The 24383-nt window shown below is 40.0% G+C and overlaps 1 protein-coding gene across 9 annotated transcripts in view; it reads left to right on the top strand.

The window, feature by feature from the left end:
- Nucleotides 1-24383, top strand: part of LOC143033346 (regulator of microtubule dynamics protein 1-like) — a 43109-nt gene continuing 18726 nt past the window's right edge. For 4 of the 9 annotated variants that reach the window (XR_012967174.1, XR_012967172.1, XR_012967173.1 and 1 more), the window contains exons 1-7: nucleotides 1-382; nucleotides 6209-6290; nucleotides 6567-6726; nucleotides 13489-13524; nucleotides 14822-15044; nucleotides 21437-21584; nucleotides 23959-24070. Coding sequence is in view for 3 of the 9 variants with exons in the window: in XM_076198671.1 (XP_076054786.1) it covers nucleotides 6249-6290; nucleotides 6567-6726; nucleotides 13489-13524; nucleotides 14822-15044; nucleotides 21437-21584; nucleotides 23959-24070 (721 nt within the window). In the remaining 6 variants the exon portion in view is untranslated. The remainder of the gene's footprint in view (nucleotides 383-6208; nucleotides 6291-6566; nucleotides 6727-13488; nucleotides 13525-14821; nucleotides 15045-21436; nucleotides 21585-23958; nucleotides 24071-24383) is intronic. The other 5 variants (XR_012967169.1, XR_012967170.1, XM_076198671.1 and 2 more) reach the window with 3 other exon arrangements.

Genomic DNA, 24383 nt, shown 5'->3' with positions numbered 1-24383 from the left:
ATTTGATTAGAAAGTCGACACCAACGCAAACGTAATATAGGTCTTATCCACTCAACGCGAGTATCTTTTCATTCACAACTACCATCTGCCTAGTCTGAACAGTTGAAGCCCAAAATATACTTTCAGGCAACCCAAGTTTACTATTTGAGTATTGACAACGAACAGCTGATTACAGTTCGCAGCTGTTATCAACATATCGGCGGTTGTGCAAAATACGTGACCCAGGTCTGCTGGGCGGAGCTGGAAAATTATGTGAAGAACTGCTGCCAGTAGTCATATATTCTTAATGTTATTATGTTAATTTAGTTCCAGAGTGTTTTTAAGATAGAAAAACTGTCTGCTGCAAGAAAAACCCTGCCAGTGGCAGTGCAAAGAGAAGAAGGTAAGCAGCTTATTAATACATGTATTGTTACAAATATATGTCTGCAAACGCACATTAATGAATATCAGACTTTCAAATATATTATGAATTTGTAGATCTGAAATATGGTTGTATATTAGTGACTGTATAAGGTATACATGGAGAATTTCGAGTGTAGGCCTAAGGATTGTGTTTCACTACTAAATATAGGCTTGGAATGTTGTTGACGAAAATGTATGCTCATTTTACATGAATCCTGTTTATCCAATTTGTGAACCATATTCGGTCTGTGTGGTTCAGTTGCATTTTCTAGCAGGTAACAGAATATACCAGTCCATTATCTACTGCATGTGGAAAACCATGCATAAAGTAAAGATAATTGTAGAGATGCTAGTCTGAAGTTTAAAGTAATGAATCCGTACTTTAGGTTTTTTTTTCTTCATAAAACCAATTTGTTATGTAGGCCTTTATAAGATTCAAATGGATTTTAATATGTTTAATCTCCCACACCCCTCCTCACTTCAATCGTCATAAAGTAATAATCCCATTGAAAAAAAATTATTCACCTAACCTAACAATCCTCTTAGCTGGGGGGGATACAATTTATAGTATTACCTTAATTTGCTCACCTGCCCCTCTGGTGTTAAACACTGCAAAGTGTATTACCAATAATCTCATGTACATTCAGACTAATATAATTTGAACATCTGGTGGTGAAATAGGGTGTTAGTAACTTCGTTTGATGGGTTTAGGACTGGAAGGGGTGGATTCTTTTGAGTGGGACTGTAGCTAATTCAACTACCTGTTATACTGTTGGGAGCTCCCCGCCCATTGGGTAAATTTTTAACATTCTTCCCTGCAAAGCATGCTACTAATATGGATTACTACAAAGCCACAAGGTTGAAACTACATGTTTAGGGACACTGATTGACCCAAAGACAACTATGTTCTTGGTAATTTTTTCATATTCTAGGAAGTTTAATATACTGTCACTGTATTGGTGTCTTTTGGGTGACTTCACTCAGCCCTTCCCATTAGATGTTTCATATGTTTCAATAAACATTGGGGCTAATATTATTTTTCAGCAGTTTTGTGTTGAAAATAAACTTTATAGAAAATTTTGCTCTCAAAGTGAAAATACAGGAATACCTCTCTATACAACAGAGTTGTTCCCAGCTGACTGGTCACAATGCGAAAATTTGTAAATCGAGGTGGGTTTTACATGTAAATAGGGGGCTGTGTTCAAGGATCCTGTCAACCCCCTCCTCAGTTTTTGCCTCCTGGGGCTTTCACATACACTCAACATTTGTTTTACTTCCTTTATTGCACTCAGGGGTATAGTGAGGTATTCCTGTGCTTGCATGGATACAAGGAAAAAGTATCATGTATAAATACATGCATATGTACATCAAAAGACCCTTTTCTCCCTATAGGGTAGGTGGCCCTGCCTTTCATACACCCATCCTTCACCCATCCCACATCCATTTATTGTCCCATTTATCCTAACTCCTTATTGATGAAGGATCATCTATGTCCTCTGGCCACTGGTAGGTTGAGAAGGAATGCAACAGGACACAGAACCTTCACAGCAGGGCCTGTCAGCTGAAGCTGGTTTACCCCCACTACTTCATTAGAAGATGATCCACCCCAAAATTTAGAGTAGACAAGAAGAAATCCTTTTGAGCCGCATCAGTTTATTATCCGTTTGCAACCACTTTTCACTCACACATGTCTATCTCTCTCTCTCTTCTGTACTTGACATTCTCCTTGTACCCAAAGTTACTTTCACCCCAGCTATGCAACCATCCTGTTGTCATCTCTTCAAGTTCATTTCATCCACATCTGCTTTCTTTACTTTTTTGCTTGTCATTTTTTCATCCATTCTTCTTCATCTCCTTCCTATTGCTAATAGTATAAATATTGGATGATGCAAACTTTTAAAGTGTCTCCTTCTGGTGGATAATTCTAGTGTTTTTTTACTAGATATTTAGCAAGAACCTGTGGCAGGTGGTTGAAAATTATGGACATTAGAGAGACTCTTCTCCCTGCTACCTCCCTTCAAATCCCACCAACACCTTTACTTTTCTATGAAGATGCAGCCCTAAAGGGCTGGTACTGGTCTTCTGACCAGGCCTGAGATCTCATTGTCGACTGTAATGTGTATTTCTTTCACCTCTGCTTGTGATGCAGTTGTAAGCATGCTGGTCTTACATCTTCCTAATCATAGCTTCAAGTCCCCAACACATCTCACTGATTCCCAGCAGTGAGTGTTACATGCCCCAGCTGTCCAGGGGCCGTATACACAAAACTTGCTAGCACTAACAAATAGCTGTTAAGGGTAACAAATTCCTGTTAAGGCTAACATTTAGCTGTTAAGCACTAACAGTGGATACAGAAAACTTGTTAGGGCCTTAAAAGTACTGTTAAGGTAAAAGTGCTGTGGAGGACTATTAAGCTCTTAACAAATTCCTGTTAGTAGAGAAGATGGTGGAGCAACAACAACTACAAAGACGACAGCGAGTTTATCGACAGCAACGGGACATATTTAACGAGTACAATGACGACGAACTCATCAAACGCTTCAGAATGAACCATGCTGGTATAATAACAATGGCTGATTTAGTGAGGGACAAACTTCAATCCCGAATAGAACAGAATCGACCTCTGAGTCCTGAGACGAAGGTGGCAATTACCCTATGATATTTAGCCACAGGTAAAATGCAGTAGTGACGACTTTGGGACCTCGCAAGCAACAATCAGCCGTGTCATTACTCAAACAATTGATGCACTATCATTACCAGATATTGTAACTCAATTTGTAAAATTCCCATTGACTCGCCAAGAAGTGCAAGTAAAACAAGCAGAGTTCATGGAAGACTGAAGGTTTCCCGGTGTTGTGGGTACCATAGATGGCACAAACATTAGAATTGTGGCTCCAAGTGTCGATGAACATTTATATGTAAACAGAAAACGATACCACAGCATCAAAGTGCTTTGCCATGCCTCCCTCTTGTCCTTGTGGTTTAAACTTGGCTTGAATCGCCCATTTATAATTATTTTTTCTCCATAATCACGTTGACCAAGAGGAGTGTTTCCTCTTGTGACCAGTTTGGCTTCCTTTTCTTTTTCTGTGATTCTTCTGCCATGTCTATATCCTCTGAAATAATTGTTGAGTCTTCTGTCAGAAGATTTGAATGTGGAACGGCCGTCTGTACAATGCGCCTTTGTCCAAAAATATCTGTCGTTGGTTGATAAGTACTCCTAAAAAACCATACATACGATATCTATGTGCTATCATGATACTCTATTAATAAATTCTGAACAACTGCATTAATAACACTGTTTTATGTGTGCAATTTTTAATAAAACGTCCATTTACATGTTCATAAGCTGCTAACTTCAGCACTGTTTAGCGGGACTTGACAAACAACTGTTTGCTAGCTAACATTTGTTAGTTAAGCATTGGTGTATAACTTTTAGTGGTTTTCTGTTAGCTAGCAGAGATTGTTAAGGCTAACAAAAAAGTTTTGTGTATACGGCCCCAGGTGTATAGGACAAAGGTGACAGCTTTGGCTGCATCAATGCACCTCCTGGTGAATTCTCTTCACCTTCTCCACATATGAAGAGATGACCAGTGACTTCCAACCCCCATCTTAGTCTAAACCAGTGACATAGAAATAATCTCACAATACTGTGACACCAAAAAAGGCCTTTGTTTCTTCTCAGAGAGATCTGTAGGGGGGCCTAAGAAACATTGCCACCCATTATATTTACCTAGTTCTATTTGCAATATGTGAAATTTCATGCAACAATTATTGTCTCATGTTTAGTGTTTCTACTTGGTCATTTTTCTGCTTTATTTGAGATATTTTACACCCAAGATCCTTACTTTGTTTTACATACATACATACATACATACATACATACATATATCAAGGCTTCTTCCCCCTTACAAGGAAGGTAGCCAAAAAGGGAAAGGCATAAAATCATTTCCACCCATTCCATCCCTGAATACACTCCACACCCCTCCACCCTCCCTCTTATCTGAGCACCTCCTGGGTGACGGGTCATCCCTGCACCTTGTCCACTGCCCTGGGTCAGAAGCAGTGTCGCAAGACACAGCACATCCACAGCAAGACCGCTTCATTAAATCAGTGACCCCCCATTGCATAAAAGGAGAGGACGGGGAGAAATCCCTTCGGGCTGCGTCAACTTTTGCTCACACATACTACCTCACCCCCCACCCCCCGCCCATTCCACCTCATGCAATCACAACATCATCCATATACAACCATTCTCCATTCACCCCTGTCTTCTGTCCTCTCCTGTCCTTCCTCAACAGACATTCCCCTCTTCCCCAAAGCCCCCTTCACCCCATCCATCCACCTCATCCATCCACCTCATCCTAGGACGTCCCCTCATGTTCACTCCCTCCACATCTACCTTCCATACCTCTTTTACTAATCTTTCTTCACTCATTCTTTCCATGTGTTCAAACCATCCTAATAATCTTTCATCAACCCTATCTCCCAGCTCCTTTTCCACCCCTGTTCTCCTCCTCACCTCCTCATTTCTCACTCTATCTAGCCTAGTAACCCCCATCATACTTCTCAGACACCTCATCTCAAACACATTCAAACTCCTTCTCTCTTCTTCTCTTATGTTTCATGTTTCTGCCCCATACAGTGCTGTTGGCACAATCACTCCTTCATACAGTCTCCTCTTAGCATCCATTCCCAAATGTCTATTCCTCATTACACTCTTTAATCCACCAAGGCATTTACTCGCTTCTCTCAATCTACATTCTACCTCCACCTTCACTCCACCTTTTCCTGCCACATTTGCACCCAAGTATCTAAAACTATCCACTTCCTCCAGTCGCTCTCCTTAATGCTCACTTCCAGTCTACTGCCACTTTCACCCCTTGTACATCTCATCACCTTACTTTTACCCACATTTATCTTTAGCTTTCTTCTATCACATACTCTCCCAAACTCTGCCACCAACTTCCTCAATCCTTTGTTTTACCAGTAATAAAAGGGGTTCAGAGACCAATGATGAGTACCTGCTTGTGATCTTGCAAGATGAATAGCAGAGTAAGTTGTCTCCTTACTGTCCTTTTTTTAAATTTGTCAACCCCTTCTCATGTTCACCTAGAGGTGCATGACAGTCTCTGGACTGACCCCAAACTCTTTCATCTTCACCTGTATTTCTTCAACCTATTCACTTGTTGAAAGCTGACAGATGTCAACTGCTTCCTTCCTATTACTACTGTAAGACAGGAACATAGAAACAGTACCATCTTAATACTCGTACAACACAGGCAACTTTCCCAAGTTTCTTCCCACGAAAATCTATGGGAGAGCCTGTGGACTGTTGCCAGCTTCTGTCAAATTGTAGATTTTCAGTCGGTGAAAATTGAAGTAAGAATTAATCTTGTCAGAAAGAATTCACAAATAAAGATGGATTACTACAGTTCTGACCCAGAGCAGTGGGTGAGATACTGGGATGACCCATCATCCGTGAGGAGCTAAGATGAGAGGGCGGGAAAGGGTGGTGGAGGGGAGTGGAATGGGTGAGAATAGGTACATGCCTTTGCTTGGCTACCCCCACCTTATAAGGGGTGGGGGGGAGAGCTCATGGTATGTAGATATATAGATAGCTAATTTCATGGTTTATGTAGATCATTTCAACTAAGAAACCTCTATTACAGGTATATAGACATATAGATAGCTAATTTCATGGTTTATGTGGATCATTTGAACTAAAAGACCTCTATTACAGGTATATAGATAATGAATTTCATAGTTTATGTAGATCATTTGAACTAAGAGACATCTATTACAGGTAATTTGGACATGATGGAGCCTAATTAACAAATCTCAACATGGTAAAGGTTCCTTCCATCAGTGTCTCAGTAAGTCCTCAAGTGAGTTTGAATTTTATTGATGTAGTTTTGTATATTTAATGTCTGCAGTAGATGTAGAAGTTACTTAAGAAATCACATGTAGCTACTTACAATAGAATACAGTATTAGGAGATTGCAAATTGGTTTGATGGCATTACCATATGTATTCATGTAGTTCTCATGAAGAAAAGAAATTTGTTATCTTAATGCTCAGTTGTTACTTCTTTATCTTTTGATTGATATAGATTTATTTTTTACTCTTTCATATTGTTAATTGTTTATGATCCTTTTCCACAGGCTGTCGCGGGAACAGCTCTTGGTGCTGGTGTCTTGGTTGGCGCTGGCATTGCATACCTTTATTTCTCGTTTAAGGAAAGGACCAGGCTTACCAAGGAATTAGCAACAATACATGCAAATATTCAAGAATTGCGACAGGAGTTAGCCAGAAATGATGCAGGTAAGTTTTTCAACCTCACCTTCTATATTTACCTAATTTTACTGGTGAAAATTGTAATACCACATTTGTTGATCACATGAAAACCACAGTTGGAGCAAAAAAGACTGGAGACAGGGAATCTATATGTCTTGATTGCAAACTGCAATCTAAATATATAGATTCCGTCCCCAGTCTTTTTTGCTCCAACTGTTACCTAATTTTATTTAACTAATTGTATACAGGAAAGGAGCAACATATATGAGGTCCCATTTCCTACTCTCCAGTTTATCATACATACATATACCAAAGGCTTTTTCCCCCTACACGGGGGGTAGCCAAAAAGAAAAAGGAGTAGAAACCACTCCCACCCATTCCATTTCCTATATATTCCACTCCCCTCCACCCTCCTCCCTCCCTCTTATCTTGGCACCTCCTGGATGACGGGTCATCCCTGCATCCTGTCCACTGCCCTGGGTCAGAAGCAGGTACAGTTTATCATACCTAGCCTCAAATTTATATACTTGGTATCCATAATTTCCAGTTATCATGTTTAGCTATTTTTTGGGCTTTTATGGATCTGGAAAAGGCTTATGATAGGGTAGACAGAAAGGCACTGTGGGAGGTTATGCAGATTTATGGGATAGGAGGAAAGCTTTTGGGAGCTGTCAAGAGTTTTTATGTGAGTAGTAGAGCATGTGTTAGGATTGGAAATGGAGAGAGTGAGTGGTTTGAAGTAAAGGTGGGACTTCGTCAAGGATGCGTTATGTCGCCCTGGCTGTTCAACTTATACATGGATGGGGTGGTGCGAGAGGTGAATGCTAGGGTAGTGAGTCAGGGATTGGAGATGGTTAAAGAAAATGGAGAAAAGTGGGAGGTGAGCCAGCTGTTGTTTGCGGACGACACTGCGCTTGTGGCAGGGTCAGAGGAGGGATTGAGGAAGCTGGTGGCAGAGTTTGGGAGAGTATGTGATAGAAGAAAGCTAAAGATAAATGTGGGTAAAAGTAAGGTGATGAGATGTACAAGGGGTGAAAGTGGCAGTAGACTGGAAGTGAACATTAAGGGAGAGCGACTGGAGGAAATGGATAGTTTTAGATACTTGGGTGCAAGTGTAGCAGGAAAAGGTGGAGTGAAGGTGGAGGTAGAATGTAGATTGAGAGAAGCGAGTAAATGCCTTGGTGGTTTAAAGAGTGTAATGAGAAATAGACATTTGGGAATGGATGCGAAGAGGAGACTGTATGAAGGAGTGATTGTGCCAACAGCACTGTATGGGGCAGAAACGTGGAACATAAGAGAAGAAGAGAGAAGGAGTTTGAATGTGTTTGAGATGAGGTGTCTGAGAAGTATGGTGGGGGTTACTAGGCTAGATATAGTGAGAAATGAGGAGGTGAGGAGGAGAACAGGGGTGAAAAAGGATTTGGGAGAGAGGGTTGATGAAAGAATATTAGGATGGTTTGGACACATGGAAAGAATGAGTGACGAAAGACTAGTAAAAGAGGTATGGAAGGCAGATGTGGAGGGAGTGAACATGAGGGGACGTCCTAGGATGAGGTGGATGGATGGGGTGAAGGGGGCTTTGGGGAAGAGGGGAATGTCTGTTGAGGAAGGAAGGGAGAGGACGGAAGACAGAGGTGAGTGGAGAATGGTTGTATATGGATGATGTTGTGACGACATGAGGAGGAATAGGCGGGGGGGTGGGGGGTGGGGTAGTATGTGTGAGTAAATTTTGACGCAGCCCGAAGGGATTTCTCCCCGTCCTCTCCTTATATGCAAAGGGGGACGGAGAGGGGGGGGTCGCCGATTAAATGAAGCGGCCTTGCTGTGGATGTACTGTGTCTTGCGACACTGCTTCTGACCCAGGGCGGTGGGCAGGGTTCAGGGATGACCCGTCATCCAGGAGGTGCTCAGATGAGAGGAAGGGTGGGAGGGGTGTGGAGTGTATTTAGGGATGAAATGGGTGGGAGTGTTTTTATGCCTTTCCTTTTGTGGCTACCTCCCTTGGAAGGGGGAAAAAGCCTTGGTATATGTATGTATCCATAATTTCCAGTTATCATGTTTAGCTATATCACCTTAGCTATTCCAAGTATTTATACATCTGTGAGAAGTGAGAAGAGTGTAGAAGAAAGGGAGGCCTTTTGGATAGATCTAAATGAGTGCATAGAGGATTTAGGAAGAAATGTCAATGTAATAGTACTGGGAGACCTTAATGCTAGAGTAGGAAATGGTCCAATCGATGGAGTGGTTGGGAAATGTGGAGTTCCAGGAAAGAATCGTAGTGGAGAGTTGATGGTGGAAATGTGTCTAGAAAGAGAGTGGATGATAGCAAATACAGTGTTTCGGAAGAAAGTCAAGCATAAGTACACATGGGAGAGGGTGGTGGAGGGAAGGGTGGTAGATAGAGCACTAATGGATTATGTAGTGGTAAATAGGATTATGATAGGAAGAGTTAAGGATGTACATGTGCTAAGGGGAGAGGGTGGGGGAATATCAGATCATTTTTTGGTGGAAGGTAAGTTGAGAGTGGAGGACAGATGGAGAAAGGAAAGGGACAAAAGGTAGGGAGGTTCTTAGAGTGAACTCCTTGAATGAAAAGGAAAAGGAGAAGGAGTACGGAAAGAAGCTGAAGGAGGAGTGGGAGGGAGTAAAGGATAGAGTAGAGCTGGGTGTGGAGGAGGAATGGGGATGGTTCAAGGAGGGAGTCATAAAGTGTACAAGGATGGTGTGTGGAACAAGAAGGACAGGGGGAATTAGAAGAAAGGGTAGTGAATGGTGGGATGAGGAAACAAAGAAGGTTGTAGAAGAGAAGAAGCGAGCTTTCACAGATTGGCTACAAAATAGGATGAGGGAGTCATATGAGAGGTACAAAGAAAAGAAAAGAGAAGTAAAGCAAAAGGTAAAGGTTGCAAAGAGGAGAGCAGATGTGAAATGGGGTAAGAGTTTGACAGAAAATTTTGAAAGTAATAAAAAGATGTTTTGGAAAGAAATTAAGAGAGGAAGAGGAGGCGAATCAAGTAGAGAAGAAAAGGTAAAAGGTGCAGATGGAGAGATGATAATGGAAGAGAAGGCAGTAAGGGGAAGATGGGCAGAATATTTTAGGGAGTTGCTTAATGTGAAGGAGGATAGGGAAGGAAAGATAGCTGCAGTGGGAAATGCGAAGAAAATGAGAGTGATGAGTGAGGAGAATGGAGGAGAAATAAGGAAGGATGAGGTGAATGCAGTTGTTAAGATGATGAAAGCAGGTAAGGCACCTGGTCTGGATGGATGCCATGCAGAATGTCTGAAAAAGGGAGGTACAGTGATGGTGGACTGGTTGGTGAGGTTATTTAATGTTTGCTGGAGAGAGGGTAGAGTGCCGGAAGACTGGAGGAGTGCCTGTATAGTTCCTCTTTACAAGGGAAAAGGGGATAAGTGTGAATGTAGTAGTTTCAGAGGGATTAGCTTGTTAAGTGTAGTTGGGAAGGCTTATGGGAGGATCTTGACTGAGAGGATCAGGAGAGGAACAGAGGGAGTAATTGGTGAGGAACATTGTGGATTTAGGACAGGTAGAGGTTGTGTAGATCAGATCTTTGTGGTAAGACAGATATGTGAAAAAGCTATAGGAAAGGGGAAGGATGTTTTTTGGGCTTTTATGGATCTGGAAAAGGCTTATGATAGGGTAGACAGGAAGGCACTGTGGGAGGTTATGCAGATATACGGGATAAGAGGAAAGCTTCTGGGAGCTGTCAAGAGTTTTTATGAGAATAGTAGAGCTTGTGTCAGGATTAGAAATGGAGAGAGTGAGTGGTTCGAGGTAAAGGTGGGACTTCGTCAAGGATGCGTAATGTCGCCCTGGCTGTTCAACTTATACATGGATGGGGTGGTGTGAGAGGTAAATGCAAGGGTAGTGGGCAAGGGATTGGAGATGGTTAAAGAAAATGGAGAAAAGTGGGAGGTGAGCCAGCTGTTCTTTGCGGACGACACTGCACTTGTGGCAGGATCGGAGGAGGGATTGAGGAAGTTGGTGGCAGAGTTTGGGAGAGTATGTGATAGAGGAAAGCTAAAGATAAATGTGGGTAAAAGTAAGGTGATGAGATGTACAAGGGGTGAAAGTGGCAGTAGACTGGAAGTGAGCATTAAGGGAGAGCGACTGGAGGAAGTGGATAGTTTTAGATACTTGGGTGCAAATGTGGCAGGGAAAGGTGGAGTGAAAGTGGAGGTAGAATGTAGATTGAGAGTGTAATGAGGAATAGATATTTGGGAATGGATGCTAAGAGGAGACTATATGAAGGAGTGATTGTGCCAACAGCACTGTATGGAGCAGAAACATGGAATATAGAGAAGGAGTTTGAATGTGTTTGAGATGAGGTGTCTGAGAAGTATAATGGGGGTTACTAGGCTAGATAGAGTGAGAAATGAGGAGGAGAACAGGGGTGGAAAAGGAGCTGGGAGATAGGGTTGATGAAAGAATATTAGGATGGTTTGGACACATGGAAAGAATGAGTAAAGAAAGACTAGTAAAAGAGGTATGGAAGGCAGATGTGGAGGGAGTGAACATGAGGGGGCGTCCTAGGATGAGGTGGATGGATGGGGGGAAGAGGGGAATGTCTGTTGAGGAAGGACGGGAGAGAACAGAAGACGGGTGAATGGAGAATGGTTGTATATGGATGATGTTGTGATTGCATGAGGTGGAATGGGCGGGGGGATGGGGGGTGAGGTAGTATGTGTGAGCAAATTTTGACGCAGCCCGAAGGGATTTCTCCCCGTCCTCTCCTTTTATGCAATGGAGGGACTGTGAGGGGGGGTCGCCGATTTAATGAAGCGGCCTTGCTGTGGATGTGCTGTGTCTTGCGACACTGCTTCTGACCCAGGGCAGTGGACAAGGTGCAGGGATGACCCGTCATTCAGGAGGTGCTCAGATGGGAGGGAGGGTGGAGGGGTGTGGAGTGTATTCAGGGATGGAATGGGTGGGAATGATTTTATGCCTTTTTCTTTTTGGGTACCTCCCTGGTAAGGGGGAAAAAGCCTTGGTATATGTATGTATGTAAAACTGTTTCTTCACACCCATTAGACATGTAGTCTTTCTTAATTTGTTCTTGTGAGGTAATTGGGAGTGATGGGTAGGGGATTAGAGATGGCTATTGAGTGGTGAGAAGTGGGAAATGACCCAATTGTTATTTGCTGATAACATTGTGCTTGTGGGTGGGTCAGAGGAGGGTCTAAGGCACTTACAGATGGAGTTCAGGAAAGTATGAGATAAGAGGAAATTGAAAGTAAATGTGGGTAAAAGTAAGGTGATGAAATGTACAAGGGGTGAGGGTGGTATTGGGTGAGAGTAAAAAAAGTGGATAGTTTCAATTATTTATGGTCACATGGGAGGAAGGGTGGAGGGGTGTGGAGTGTTTTCGGGGATGAAATGGGTGGGAATGTTTTTGTGCCTTGTCCTTTTTGGCTACCCCCCTGGTAATGGGGAAAAAAGCCTTGGTATATGTATGTATGTATGTACATGTAGGAGTATTGGTGGAGGTAAGTTGTAGTGTGAGAGAATCAAATATCTTTGGAGAATGAAAAGCACCATAAATAGGTATCAAATGATGAATGCAAAGAGATTATATAAGGAGTGGTTGTGCCTATGACACTGTATGGGGGGGACAGACTTGTATTGTAAGGTTGGTAGAAAGGAGAAATTTAAATGCAAGAAGAAGTGTTTGAGAAATATAGTTAGGGTTACAAAGATGGATAGAGTGAGAAATGAGATGAGGCATAGAGTGGGGAGGGGGCTGGTATATAGGGTTGACAAAAGAATACTAGGATGGTTTAGGTATATGGAAAGAATGAATGAGGAAGGATTAGCAAAAAATATGGAAGGTAGAGGTGGACAGAGTGAACTTGGGAAAAACCAAGAATGAGATAGATGGATGGATGGGATGAAGAGGGCCTTGGGCACAAAGGAAATGTCTGTTGAGCAGGTAAGAGGTAAATACAAGTGCAATATGGTTGTGAATGGACAATAGATTGATGTAGCCCAGAGAGATTTCTCCTGGTCTTCTCTATTTATGCATGAGGTGTTGATGAGGTAGGGTCATCATGTAAATGAAGCAGTGGGATAAAGCAGCTCAGGCTGTCAAGTTCTGCTGTGAATGTGCTGTGTCTTGCTGTAGTGCTACTTGACTGGGCATTGGGTGAGAGACAGGGATGACCCTTTGTCCACAAGAAGTTACAATAATAGGGAAGTAAATGGGTGTGGGATTGGTTAGTATGTGTCTTGGCTAGTTACCTCCCTTATGTGGGGGAAGAGGCTTTTTGGTATATAGATCAATAGTTGCCTTGAGTTTTGCTGACTGGAAACTTGCAGACCCACAGTAGCTGGCAGTGGTCCTTGGACCTTTCCACAGACCTCTATGGAAGCACTTCTTGTTAACTCTTGTGTGAAAAGGTTTAAGAAATATACAGCACTTTAAGTTAATAGAGAGATTTTGGACCCAGTCAGGAGACAGTGTCAGCCCCTCAGGGCTGCACCTCTTAATGGAGGTGAGGGGATAACAGAATTTGAAAATGGGCAGCTCTGTTCTCTATCTTGGAGGACCACCACAAGCATGTACCCATCATTGGTCCCATTGCACTCGCTATATGGCATGTACAAGTCAAATATACATAGAATGAAATCAGTAATGACATTGTTATTACTTTGTCTCATGATCTTGATTTTAGTAGCTAATCTAATTGATTTTATAGTAATGTGGTGGGTTTGTAATGAAAGTACTTCGTTATACAATATTTTACATGTAACTGTAATTTACTCTCCTGTAGCTCTTGCCCAAGGAGTGCAAGAATCAAGTAATGAAGGTAAGCCATATTTTAACAGAAATTCTCAAATATGTCGAATATATATAATAGCATGACTCGCATGAGTTAGTGTTATGGAGTTGTTTGAATGTTTTCAATTGATCCATCCAGCCATTGTCCTACATTCATAAACCAAAATCCTTCCAATAGAACATCTATGCCAGACCCCTAAATAACACACACCTTTCATGCTACATCTCGCAAGCACCACCAACAGAATAAAAAAAAAAAAAAAAATCATCAGCAGCATGTTATTCAAACATCTACCACAGCCTACCACCCAAAACATCTACACAGAAACATATTCGCACCCAGATAACTGAACAAGCCCTTCAGGAAAGACTGCCAAACTCAATACTCCAACAACAACCGCCAGATATAATTCCCACAGGGAAACCCCCCCCCCCCACAAGACAAGAACCACACTGGGACACCTGTGCTCTAGACATTATCTGGCATTAAAATCATACCAACACAGAATAGGCCTGGCCTCAGATTCAAATTGCCCCAGATGCAACCACCACACAAAAGACACAGAACATCTCATATAGCAATGCTCCACACTAACAATCCTCAGACAAGAACACAACATCTCTTCCCTATGTGACTCATGGTCCTGCCCAGGAGCTGTTGCCAGTTTTGTGAAGGCAGTGGGTCTTCTGCAAGAGAGACCAAGGGCAACAGATTGATTTAAATATTTAAATAGTTCTGCCAAGAAATACCTCCCCACCCCCCAAGAATTGTATTGACATGACTGCAAGAATGACTGGGGCAATGGATTGATGGATTGATTTTTTTTTTTTTTTTTTTTTTTTTTTTTTTTTTTTTTTTTTTTTTTTTTTTTTTTTTTTTTTTTTTTTTTTTTTTTTTTTTTTTTTTTTTTTTTTTTTACATATGAGGATCCTGTATATTTCTCATTGTCATATTTAGATGCTGTAGCTGTTCTTTTTTCTTGTTCTGATAGAACATTCACCCATCAATCTATGAAAAAGATGAGTGCTTTGACTCAACTCCGTTGTAAGGGGGAAAGGGCTACTAATATGCTTTATATGATAGATTTCTCTTTTTTATTTTGTCTCATTTTAATTAGGGAGGTTATCTCAAGTGCGAGATGTGAGTTATATTTTTCCTCCAACCGTTTGCGATATGATGTTTTACCCTTAGTATACCTCCCTTATGAGAAGGAAAAAGCCCTTACTGAATAGATAAATGATATTTGTGAGCTTTTCAGTGGCTATATCTATCCATACATAAAATGGTTAGAAATATTGAGATATGTTTTTTAAATCCTTGGCAGATATAGAATGTACTGAATCTCGGTGTGAAGACATTGAAACCGTTTCTGTCAGCTCAAGATCTTCAAGGCTGAGTAAGAGAGTTACATTTAGCTCGGCAAGTGGAACTTATTACACAGCTTTAGACACAGACAATGAAAGCACAAAGACAGCTAACGACACTGATTATTTCTCGCCAGATGAAGATGAAGACGTCTTTTTCGACTTGTCTTCAGAGGAAGAAAGGTAAAACAGGAGTGAAACCAATTACATTTCATTTATTGTGAGATATATTTTGTAAGGAGATTCTATCAAAATATACTTCAGTGACTAACAGGTACTGTATTTATTGGAGTATAAGTTGACCCTTGATTTTTTACCAAGAAACTTTTGTATTTATGATGTGAATTGTTTATAGCTCTCCCCAACTTTTATGAGGGTAATGGAGCACCATATTCTATGGCATATGAAACTCCAAAAAAATAGAGAAAAAATTATAAACTGTGGATTGCTAGGCCTGAAAATGTGAGTGCCAAAAGTGGAGTGTTTACCATTTATTATAGTGATCACTGAATCAGTCCATTGCTCCAGATCTCTTGCAGAAGACTCGTAGCTCCCAGGTAACTGGCAAAATTGACTGGGTTAGCCCATATGATAGTGAACTGTTAATGGAGAATGAAGCATGGGCATATGCCCTTTGAATCCTTAGTCGAGTGTGGTTCTAAGAAATTGCAGACTGAGACTACTTTCCTTCTGCTGCCCAAAGCACATATTTGCTGCTGATATTAGTATGTTTACTTTTGTGTTGGTTTTTACTGCCAGGCCCTTGATATACAAGTTAATGGCATGCATGTATCAAAAGTTAGGTCCAAGATTTTAGTTTATTTCCAATGAAAGGATTTGGCCATTCAATTTTACTATTGGATGGTTCTTTGGTTATTCTATTGCTGGTTACCTGAAGGCTGTAGGTCATCTGCAAGAGAGACCAGGGGCAATGGATTGAGTGATCTTTGATTATTTCTGGTTCTGATGTTTTTTGATATGGTAACATATTTTGAACAGTGAAAGAAAATTGTGTGAATTCACTGGAGGATGTAAAATGCCAAAATTGGACCAAATAGCTTGATATATTCATATACAATTAAATTGGGTGTAAGGGAGCAATCAGTCTGTTGACACAGGTCTCTCTTGAAGAAAGTGTAAAAGAAATGAGTGAATAGAGGGAGATTGTGAATTGATGTAGGGTTGATGTGGCTAGAAGAGATGTTCTTCTGGCCTGCTTTATGATCAATTTTGAGTGGATCGGAAGATGATTACTATGCAGCAAAGCAATGGGGCCTTGCTGTAGTGAATTGTGCATAGGTGCATTGTTTTTGACCCAAGTCATGTGCTGGCGGATAGGGTGACCCTTCATCCCTGAGGTGCTGAGATGGAAGAGATGGGTGAATAGATGTTATTTGGGTCACAATCAGAAATTTACTTTATGGAGATAGGCTTAGGCACCTTAACTTGCTCCCTCAGTAAAGACAGAGAGCAGGGTGATCAGATAGAGGTATTCAAATGGGTCAAGGAGTTTAACAAGGGTGATGCAAACGGGGCAGGCAGGACTCGGTAATGGATTTAAATTGGACAAATGTATATTTAAGAAGGAAATAAGCAAGAACTGGTTTACCAGTAGAGTGATTAAGGAATGGAATAGACTTAGCAACCATGTAGTGAGTGCTGGAAATATTGGTTATTTTAAGAGAAGGTTAGATAACTTTATGGATGGGGATAATAGGTGGTAATGGACATGGAACTGCCTAGTGTAAGCCTTATGGTCTTTTGCAGTCTCCTTCATTCTTAGGTTCCAATGTTCTTTGTAAGGCACAGTTCTTCCACAACAAAGCCTAATAAGTTTGAAGATGGGTGGTAGGAAAATGGTTCTGACATCTGTGTCTTTTCATTGGTTCCATGTATATATACTTTTCTTAACTATTAATTCACAGCTTTACTAGATTTCATCCTTTTACATCATTTGAATATACATACATATACCAAGGCTTTTTCCCCATTTCAAGGGAGGTAGCTAAAAAGAAAAAGGCATAAAATCATTCCCACCCATTCCATCCCAAAATACACTTCACACCCCTCCACCCTCCCTCTTATCTTAGCACCTCCTGGAATATACATATTCCAAGGGCTTTTTCCTCCTTAAAAGGGAGGTAGCAAAAGTCATAAATCCACTCCCATCCATTTCATCCCCACATACTCCACTCCTATTCACCACCCCTCTTTCCCTCTTGGCTCCTCCTGGATGACTGATCATCCCTGCATCCTGCCCACTGCCCTGGGTCAGAAGCAATGCAGCAAGACACAGCACATCCACAGCAAGACACAGCAAGGCCACTTTGTTTAATTGGCAACACCCACCCCCTCTCCATCCCCTCATGCAGAAAAAGAGAAGACTGTGAGATATTCCACCACTCTCCAAAGAACATATACATCCAGAACTCTTCCTACTCCTGTCCTGGTTGCCACTATATAGTCCATTAAAGCCCTATCTACTACCCATCTATCCACCACCCTCTCCCATGTGTACTTATGCTTGACTTTTTTCCTAAACACTGTGTTAGCTATCATCAACTCTCTGGACACATCATCATTCTTCACTATGATTTTTTCCTGGCACTCCACACTTCCCAACCACTCTGTCTATTGGTTTATCTCTTACCCTAACATTGAGATCTCCCAATACCACTACATTGACATTTCTTCCTAAACCCTCTATGTACTCGTTTAAATATATTCAGAAAGCCTCCCTTTCCTCTTCATTCTTCTCACCACCAGGCCCATATGCATGTACAAAGACCCACATCTCCCTTGCCAATTTCACCTTCATCCACATTAACCTTGAAGAAACCTCCATCCACTCCACCACACGCATACCTATCTCTTCACATACTAGTATAGCTGCCCTTTCTCTCCCTCATCCTCTCTTCATTCCTGACACCCTCCCCACTACACCTCCAAACTTAAAACCACCCCTCCATTTCAACTTAGTTTCAATTAATGCCAACAAATCTATCTTCTCACAAAGATACTGCCTATCTCTTCCCTTTTACTCTCATTTGTACCACACTCGTTAAAAGACCCAAACCTTAGGGTTCTGGTTGGAAAACTCCTCCCAGACCCTCTTATGCCTTTTTCATGTCCCTTTTAGGGCAACAGCAAGTAGGATGCCTAGTCCTATCCCCCCCCCCCTGTATATAATATAAATATGTGTGTGTGTGTGTGTGTATGTATGTATTTATGTCCCTTTTGGGGCTACAGAGAGTAGGATGCCTAGTCCTATTCCCACTGCATTTTCATTGCCTTTTACAACTCAAGTGGGGACACTCTGTGACAGTATTCTTTCTCCCCTATCACAGGGTTTGGCAAAAAAGGAAATATATATTCAGAGAAGTGGTACAGGACAGTATTAAGAGTGGGGGGACAGCATAACAGAGGGACAGTCACAGTATAATAAAGTAGCATCATTTCTCTATGAATAGAGATTTCCTCTATCACAGACAAAATGATGTGTGGCTCTGGTCTGTAGGGGCACCCCATATAGACCCTAAAGTATCAGCTGTATGCTACTGAGCAGATTTTAACCTTGCAGTAACATGTAACCAATACCCCAGACTGGGAATATTTAAATATGATTAACAGATTAATTAACTCGTACAGTATATGATTATGTTTGAAGTAGTATCATAAAACTTGCTTTTCTAGATCCATTGTAACCTAGGCTTGTCTGCATTTCACACAGAGATGATGTCCTCTTTAACAAGAATATTGATTCTTGATCTCCATATTGCTATCTTCGTATGAATCGCAAGGCAGAACTAAGCAAGTCTCAGTTTATAGCTCAACTAAACAGGTGGTGTGTAAAATGTTACCATGTCGGTACACAGTATTTCTCTAACTTCTTGTAGCTGTGCATCTAGATATCACATTTAGAGACTAACCTGTTGCTTCTATGTAATCATTGTCATAAATGCTTTGCCTCTTACAGCTTCTGTGTTAGTGTTCACAGTAATGTACAAGTTTGTAAATACACACCTCAGCCTTGCTTATAAAGTTTACTTTGACTAAAGGCATTTCATAAACTAGATAATTAGTAATTACACTAGTGTATATTTTTACAGTATCTAGATAGATAAAAATTGATACATATTTAACATTTGTATACACAAGGTGCACCATGAATAAATTACTTTCAGATCTGTAAAATTAGTAATGATCTCTCACAGATTTGTGTAAATGCCTTAGGGTAAGACTTCAAAAGTATGAAGGAGAATATACATAAATGTAAACATACTACTATATGTAACTGTTGGCTCAAGTTTCACAGGCTGGAAACATACAGCCCCCATAGGAACCAGCAATGGCCTTGTGTCTATCCCATAGATCTCTACAGGAAGAACTTTTAGACTGTTGCCTCTAAATTCTCCATGATAAATGTTTTTTTTTCCTATTTATTTATGGATTCATTATTTGATTTTTTTTTTCATATATATATATATAATATATATAATATATATATATATATATATTTTTTTTTTTTTTTTTTTTTTTTTTTTTGCGATGAGGAACAAAGTTGATGTGTTTTAGGAGGCTCACCATTCTCCTATCTCAAAACATCAGAGAGGAAGGATCACTCGGTCCCTTACCACACTGCTAGAGTTAAAAGCAATGCAGTGAGGTGCAACTCTCACAGATTATTTCAAAATGGGATTTATTTGTTCTTTTTCTCATGTCGTTTTTTAGTGTTGTGGTGTTTGGATGGTGGTGTATCCTATATGATACAAGAATAGAATTTGTCATTGTGTGTTACATTTTTCTTTAGATTGTTTGTATCAGCTAGAAGTGGTTTCTTCTCATGCCATGTTTAATGTTTAATGTTTTTTCTTGATGTGGTATATGTTGATGTTAAGTGGTGATGGTGAGAATAATTGTCAGCCATTTTCTTGTTTGTAACTATTAGTGTATATATGGTATGAGAAATGATTAAGTGAAATGGCCTTGCTATGGATGTGCTGTGTCTTGCTGCATTGCTTCTGACCTAGGGCAGTGGACGGGATACAGGGATAACCCATCATCTTTGAGGAGCTAAGATGAAAGGGTGGTGGATGAGAGTGGGTATATGCCTTTTGACTGTGGCTACCTCCCTGGTCAGGGGGAAAAAGCCCTTGGTATATAGTAGATAGAGAATGGTCACAGGAGATACAACCCATAATTATTGTGACAATCATCAGTTTTGTAAGAATGTGGCCATTGATGTTAATCACAATGGTTTGGTTGCAAGTTGGTGGCCAAATAAAGGCCCTTTCTCCCATATAAGAGGAATGGCCAGTTCAAACCACACATATCTGCATCATTCACAGATAAGACCCATTCAACTACCCCATTTGTCTCAGCACCTCGCAATGAAAAAAAATAATATATATTTTATTATATCTCCTCCACACGATTTTATTTTGTATCTAGAGCATGAGGTTCTAAAGTTTAGAGGAGCACATTGTTTAGGAACTGATTCATGAATGATAAAGATGATGTAGCACATGCAATATCATGGCCATAGTTTCTTTTATTAAGGTAACTATGTCAAAGCATATTTTGCCTTGACTCTTTGTGGGATCAAGCTGTTGTTTATGGCCTCGCTTGCAGAAGATCTCCTTCCGCTCTTTGTGGGAGAAAAATATAAAAAACTTGGAGATCCTAGTTCTCTTGCTGTGTCCCATTGAGATGCCTTTTATGACATGGCAGTCATGATAATCTATAGCCCACCCAGGACTGGGTTCTCTCAATTGAATAGAATTGTTTAGCATTACCCAGAGTTCATGAAAGGGTGGTGCTGCACAAAATTACTTTTTCCTCTTTTTCTTTATCTGCTTCATAATTTATTTTCAGTGGATGAGGAGAGGGTTGCTATATGGTGAAGCAGTGGAGGTAAACCAGCTCCAGCTGTTGGGTCCTCTTTTTGAAGTGCAGTGCCTCACTGCATTGCTTTTGACCTAAGTATTGTGGAGGGGGACAGATATCGAGATGGGAGGAGTGGTGGAATATATTATTATTATTTTCTTGTATTTATTTATTTATTTTTTTTATTATTATTATTATTTTTTTTTTCCTCGTAATTTTATTATTATTATTGTTATTATAATTTTATCTAATTTCTTACTTATTTTTTATTTGTTTTATTTATATTTCATTATTATCTTTGTTTTTATGTGGTTGTGTATTTTGAGTGTTGATGTGCAATAAGCTCTTCGACAGGTTAAGAAAACAGTAACAAGGCTTGGCTTCATGTAATTTTTGTGCTTATTGTATCACTGAAATAGGACATTTTGTGATGACATTGTTCTGTATTTATCGTAAAAATGAAAATTATATATATATATATATATATATATTTTTTTTTTTTTTCCTCTCTCCATGATACTGATAAAAATTATGTTACTAATGATCATGTTACTGTTGATCTTAATTCATAAAAACAGGAATAAAATATGTATATTTAGAAGTATACTTCATGGGAACAGTGATATCAAATTGAAGATGTTGTCATGCTAAATACCCAGCAAGTAATCCTCTCACTTCTTAAATTTCAGTTTAGCAGCATGTGCAAAATTAGAAGAACAGATTTGGGAGACCAAAGAACAGTTTGTTGAGTTATTTGAGCAAGTAGACAGGCTGATGGAAGGCAGTAAGGAAGATCAAGTTGCAGCCTTTAAAATGCTTCAACAGTATGAAGAAGAGGTAAGGTTTTGTGTTATTTGTTGAATAAAGAAGTAAATGATATTGTACATATACCAAAAGGCTTTTTTCTCCCTTATAATGTGGGAGGTGCCAAGATAAGAGGGAAGGGAGTGGAGTGTTATGAGAATGGAATGGGTGGGAGTGGTTTTTATGCCTTTGTTTTTTGGCTACCTCCCTTATAAGGGGAAAAAAGCCTTTGGTGTATGTATGTATAAGGAGGTTGGCCAAATTAAAACATACACCCACTCCACACCTATCCAAAATCCATTCTTTGTCTCTCCCATCATCGCATATCATGGATTATTGTGATAATAATATAGATTTAATCAAGAGTATCATACAAGTAGATTCCAAAGATAGTGGACAGTTATGTGATATATTTATCTGACAATGGATGGCACTGCAAGAGATTGCTTTAATTTTGCAGTAATTAATGGTCAGACAAATTTCCAACAAAGTAATCATGTAGTGATTATGATTACACCAATTAGCTCAGAGGATTAACACAGGAATGTTTTCAAACTCTGGCTCCATATCAGCTGGTAATGGATCTCAGGTCATCTTAGATCTCCCCAGGAAAGAAATTTTTATTCCTTTCTGTGTTGTGTGAGTCTGGGTATTTTTCATTGTCACTAGGAAGTAAAAGGAGAGGAGTGGCCAGTATACTCTAAAGTGTAAAAAGTGATGGGAATTAAAAAAAAAAAAAAAAAAAGAGAGAGAGAGAGTGAAAGAGATCATAGGTCAAGAGACCAATTATTACTCACCTGAGGCTGCATCTCCAGGTGGATGTAATTATGTTGATGCACTGTGAAGATGGGGAGAGGGAAGGTAATCCTTACCAAACGTTTGTCCTTCATGACAACCATGCACTGTTACCCATAATTTGTTCAATCAAAATTGGTATCCTAAACAAGGCCATTACTGCATTTAGGGCATCATCCAACACATCATCAACTCAGAATAGGCCTAGTCACAGAATCAAATTGCCCCAGATGCAATCACCTCAAGACATTGAACACTATATCCTACTCTGTCCTATTTCAGTCTTACACAGACAACACCACAGAAAAGATGAACAATCTGATAGATAGTTTGGCTTCAGATCTGGAAGGTTATGTGTGTCAAACCTTTTAAGCTTTTACTTGAGAGTAATTGATGCATTGCAAGAGAGAGAAGGGTGGGTGGACTGTGTACTTGGACCTAAACAAGGCATCTGATAAATGCCTCGCATCAGCTTATGTGGAAATTGGAGCACATTGAAGAACTGAGAGGATGAAAGATTTTTTGAAGGCAAGATACATGAGGACAATAAGAAAGGATAAGATGTCAAGATGGGGAGCAGTAATGAGCAGAGTTCCACAAGGTTTGGTACTTGCACCAATAATGACAAGGAAGGAACAACAAGCTATGCCAACATGTTTGCAAATGACTCAAAAATCGTAAGAGTGGAAAATTAGGAGGATTGTAAACTATTGCAAAAAGATCTTGACACTATTTTTGCATGGAGCCAAGAATGGGAAGTGAAGTTCAATACTAAGACTGAAGTGGTGTTTCACAATATGGATAAAGAAATTATGAAAAAATTTGTCAAAACCCTGATTCATCCAAGACAAATATGTGTCAGTAGTATGGTCCCCACACAGAGTGAAGGATATAAGCAAGATTGAGAGAATACAAAGGGCAGCAACCAAACGGGTCCCCAGCCTGGCAGATAAACCATATGAAGAAAGACTAAAAGCACTGGGTCTGCCAACTTTGAAAGATGAAGAGAAAGAGGTGACATGATTACAGTATTTAGGTCATTAAAGGGGATAGATTGCATTGACAGAGGATATCTTATTAAAGGGCTTTAAGAGGCCATGAGAACAAATTAAGAAAGACAACATGTCTAAAGGATATTAAGAAATACAGATGCATAAATACATGGAATAGCTTAGAAGGTGGTATAGCTCAAGCTAAAACAATACACAAGTTCAAATCTAAATATGATAACTAGATATCAAGGATATAGATTAAGCTAGATCTGTACATGAATTTGAGGCTAGGTATGATAAAAATTGGAGAATAGAAGACAGGACTTGGTGAGTGTTGCTATTTTCTTGTATACTACAATTAGGTAAATACAGTATCTCCTCTTTGAGTGACTTGTGGGCCAATCTGGTGGCTCTTGCCTGTTACTTCGTATTTGTGGGTCTGCTGCAAGAGAGACCTGTGGCAAAGGATTGATTGATTGATCGATATATTGAAGAATTAAGGTGATGATGAAGCACCCCATTCATAGTGACAAATCAGTCCTCCCCCCCCCCCTTTTTCAGCTTTGCAGACAAAATTTATGCGGATATGATGATACTTTTCTTTTTTAATTGCTTTGAAGAACAAGGACAAAGCAGAATTCCAGTGGAGGATTGCCAAATCTTTCAATAACCTGTCTGTTATTGAAGAGAAACTTGGAAATGAGGAGCAGAAAAAGGACTACATATTCAAAGGTACAGTCCCAGTTGAAGGAGCTACTAATTGTAAAATATCACAGTACCTTTGTTATGTAAATAGACTTTATTTATCTTTTTTTTTTTTACACAGCTTATATATTGGGTGTTGTTTTCATGTATTATTTTGTCTTGATTCCTTTAGATTGGAAAGTGTCAGGCTTAAAACTGGAAGGTTTTTGAATCTGTTAGAGCACCAATAGTTAATCACCAACAATTATTCAAACCCTATTTCCTGTGTAAACCCTATCTACCCCCTCTATGTACCCAAAAAAGGACTTGATATTTAATAAGAAAATAGAAATGTTATTTG

Source organism: Oratosquilla oratoria, chromosome 15, assembly GCF_046742065.1.
Source record: "Oratosquilla oratoria isolate Oo_2021 chromosome 15, ASM4674206v1, whole genome shotgun sequence".
NCBI classification, from domain to species: Eukaryota; Metazoa; Arthropoda; class Malacostraca; order Stomatopoda; family Squillidae; genus Oratosquilla; species Oratosquilla oratoria.
Note: the sequence above shows the minus strand (reverse complement) of the source record. Positions and strands in the feature narration are given on the sequence as shown.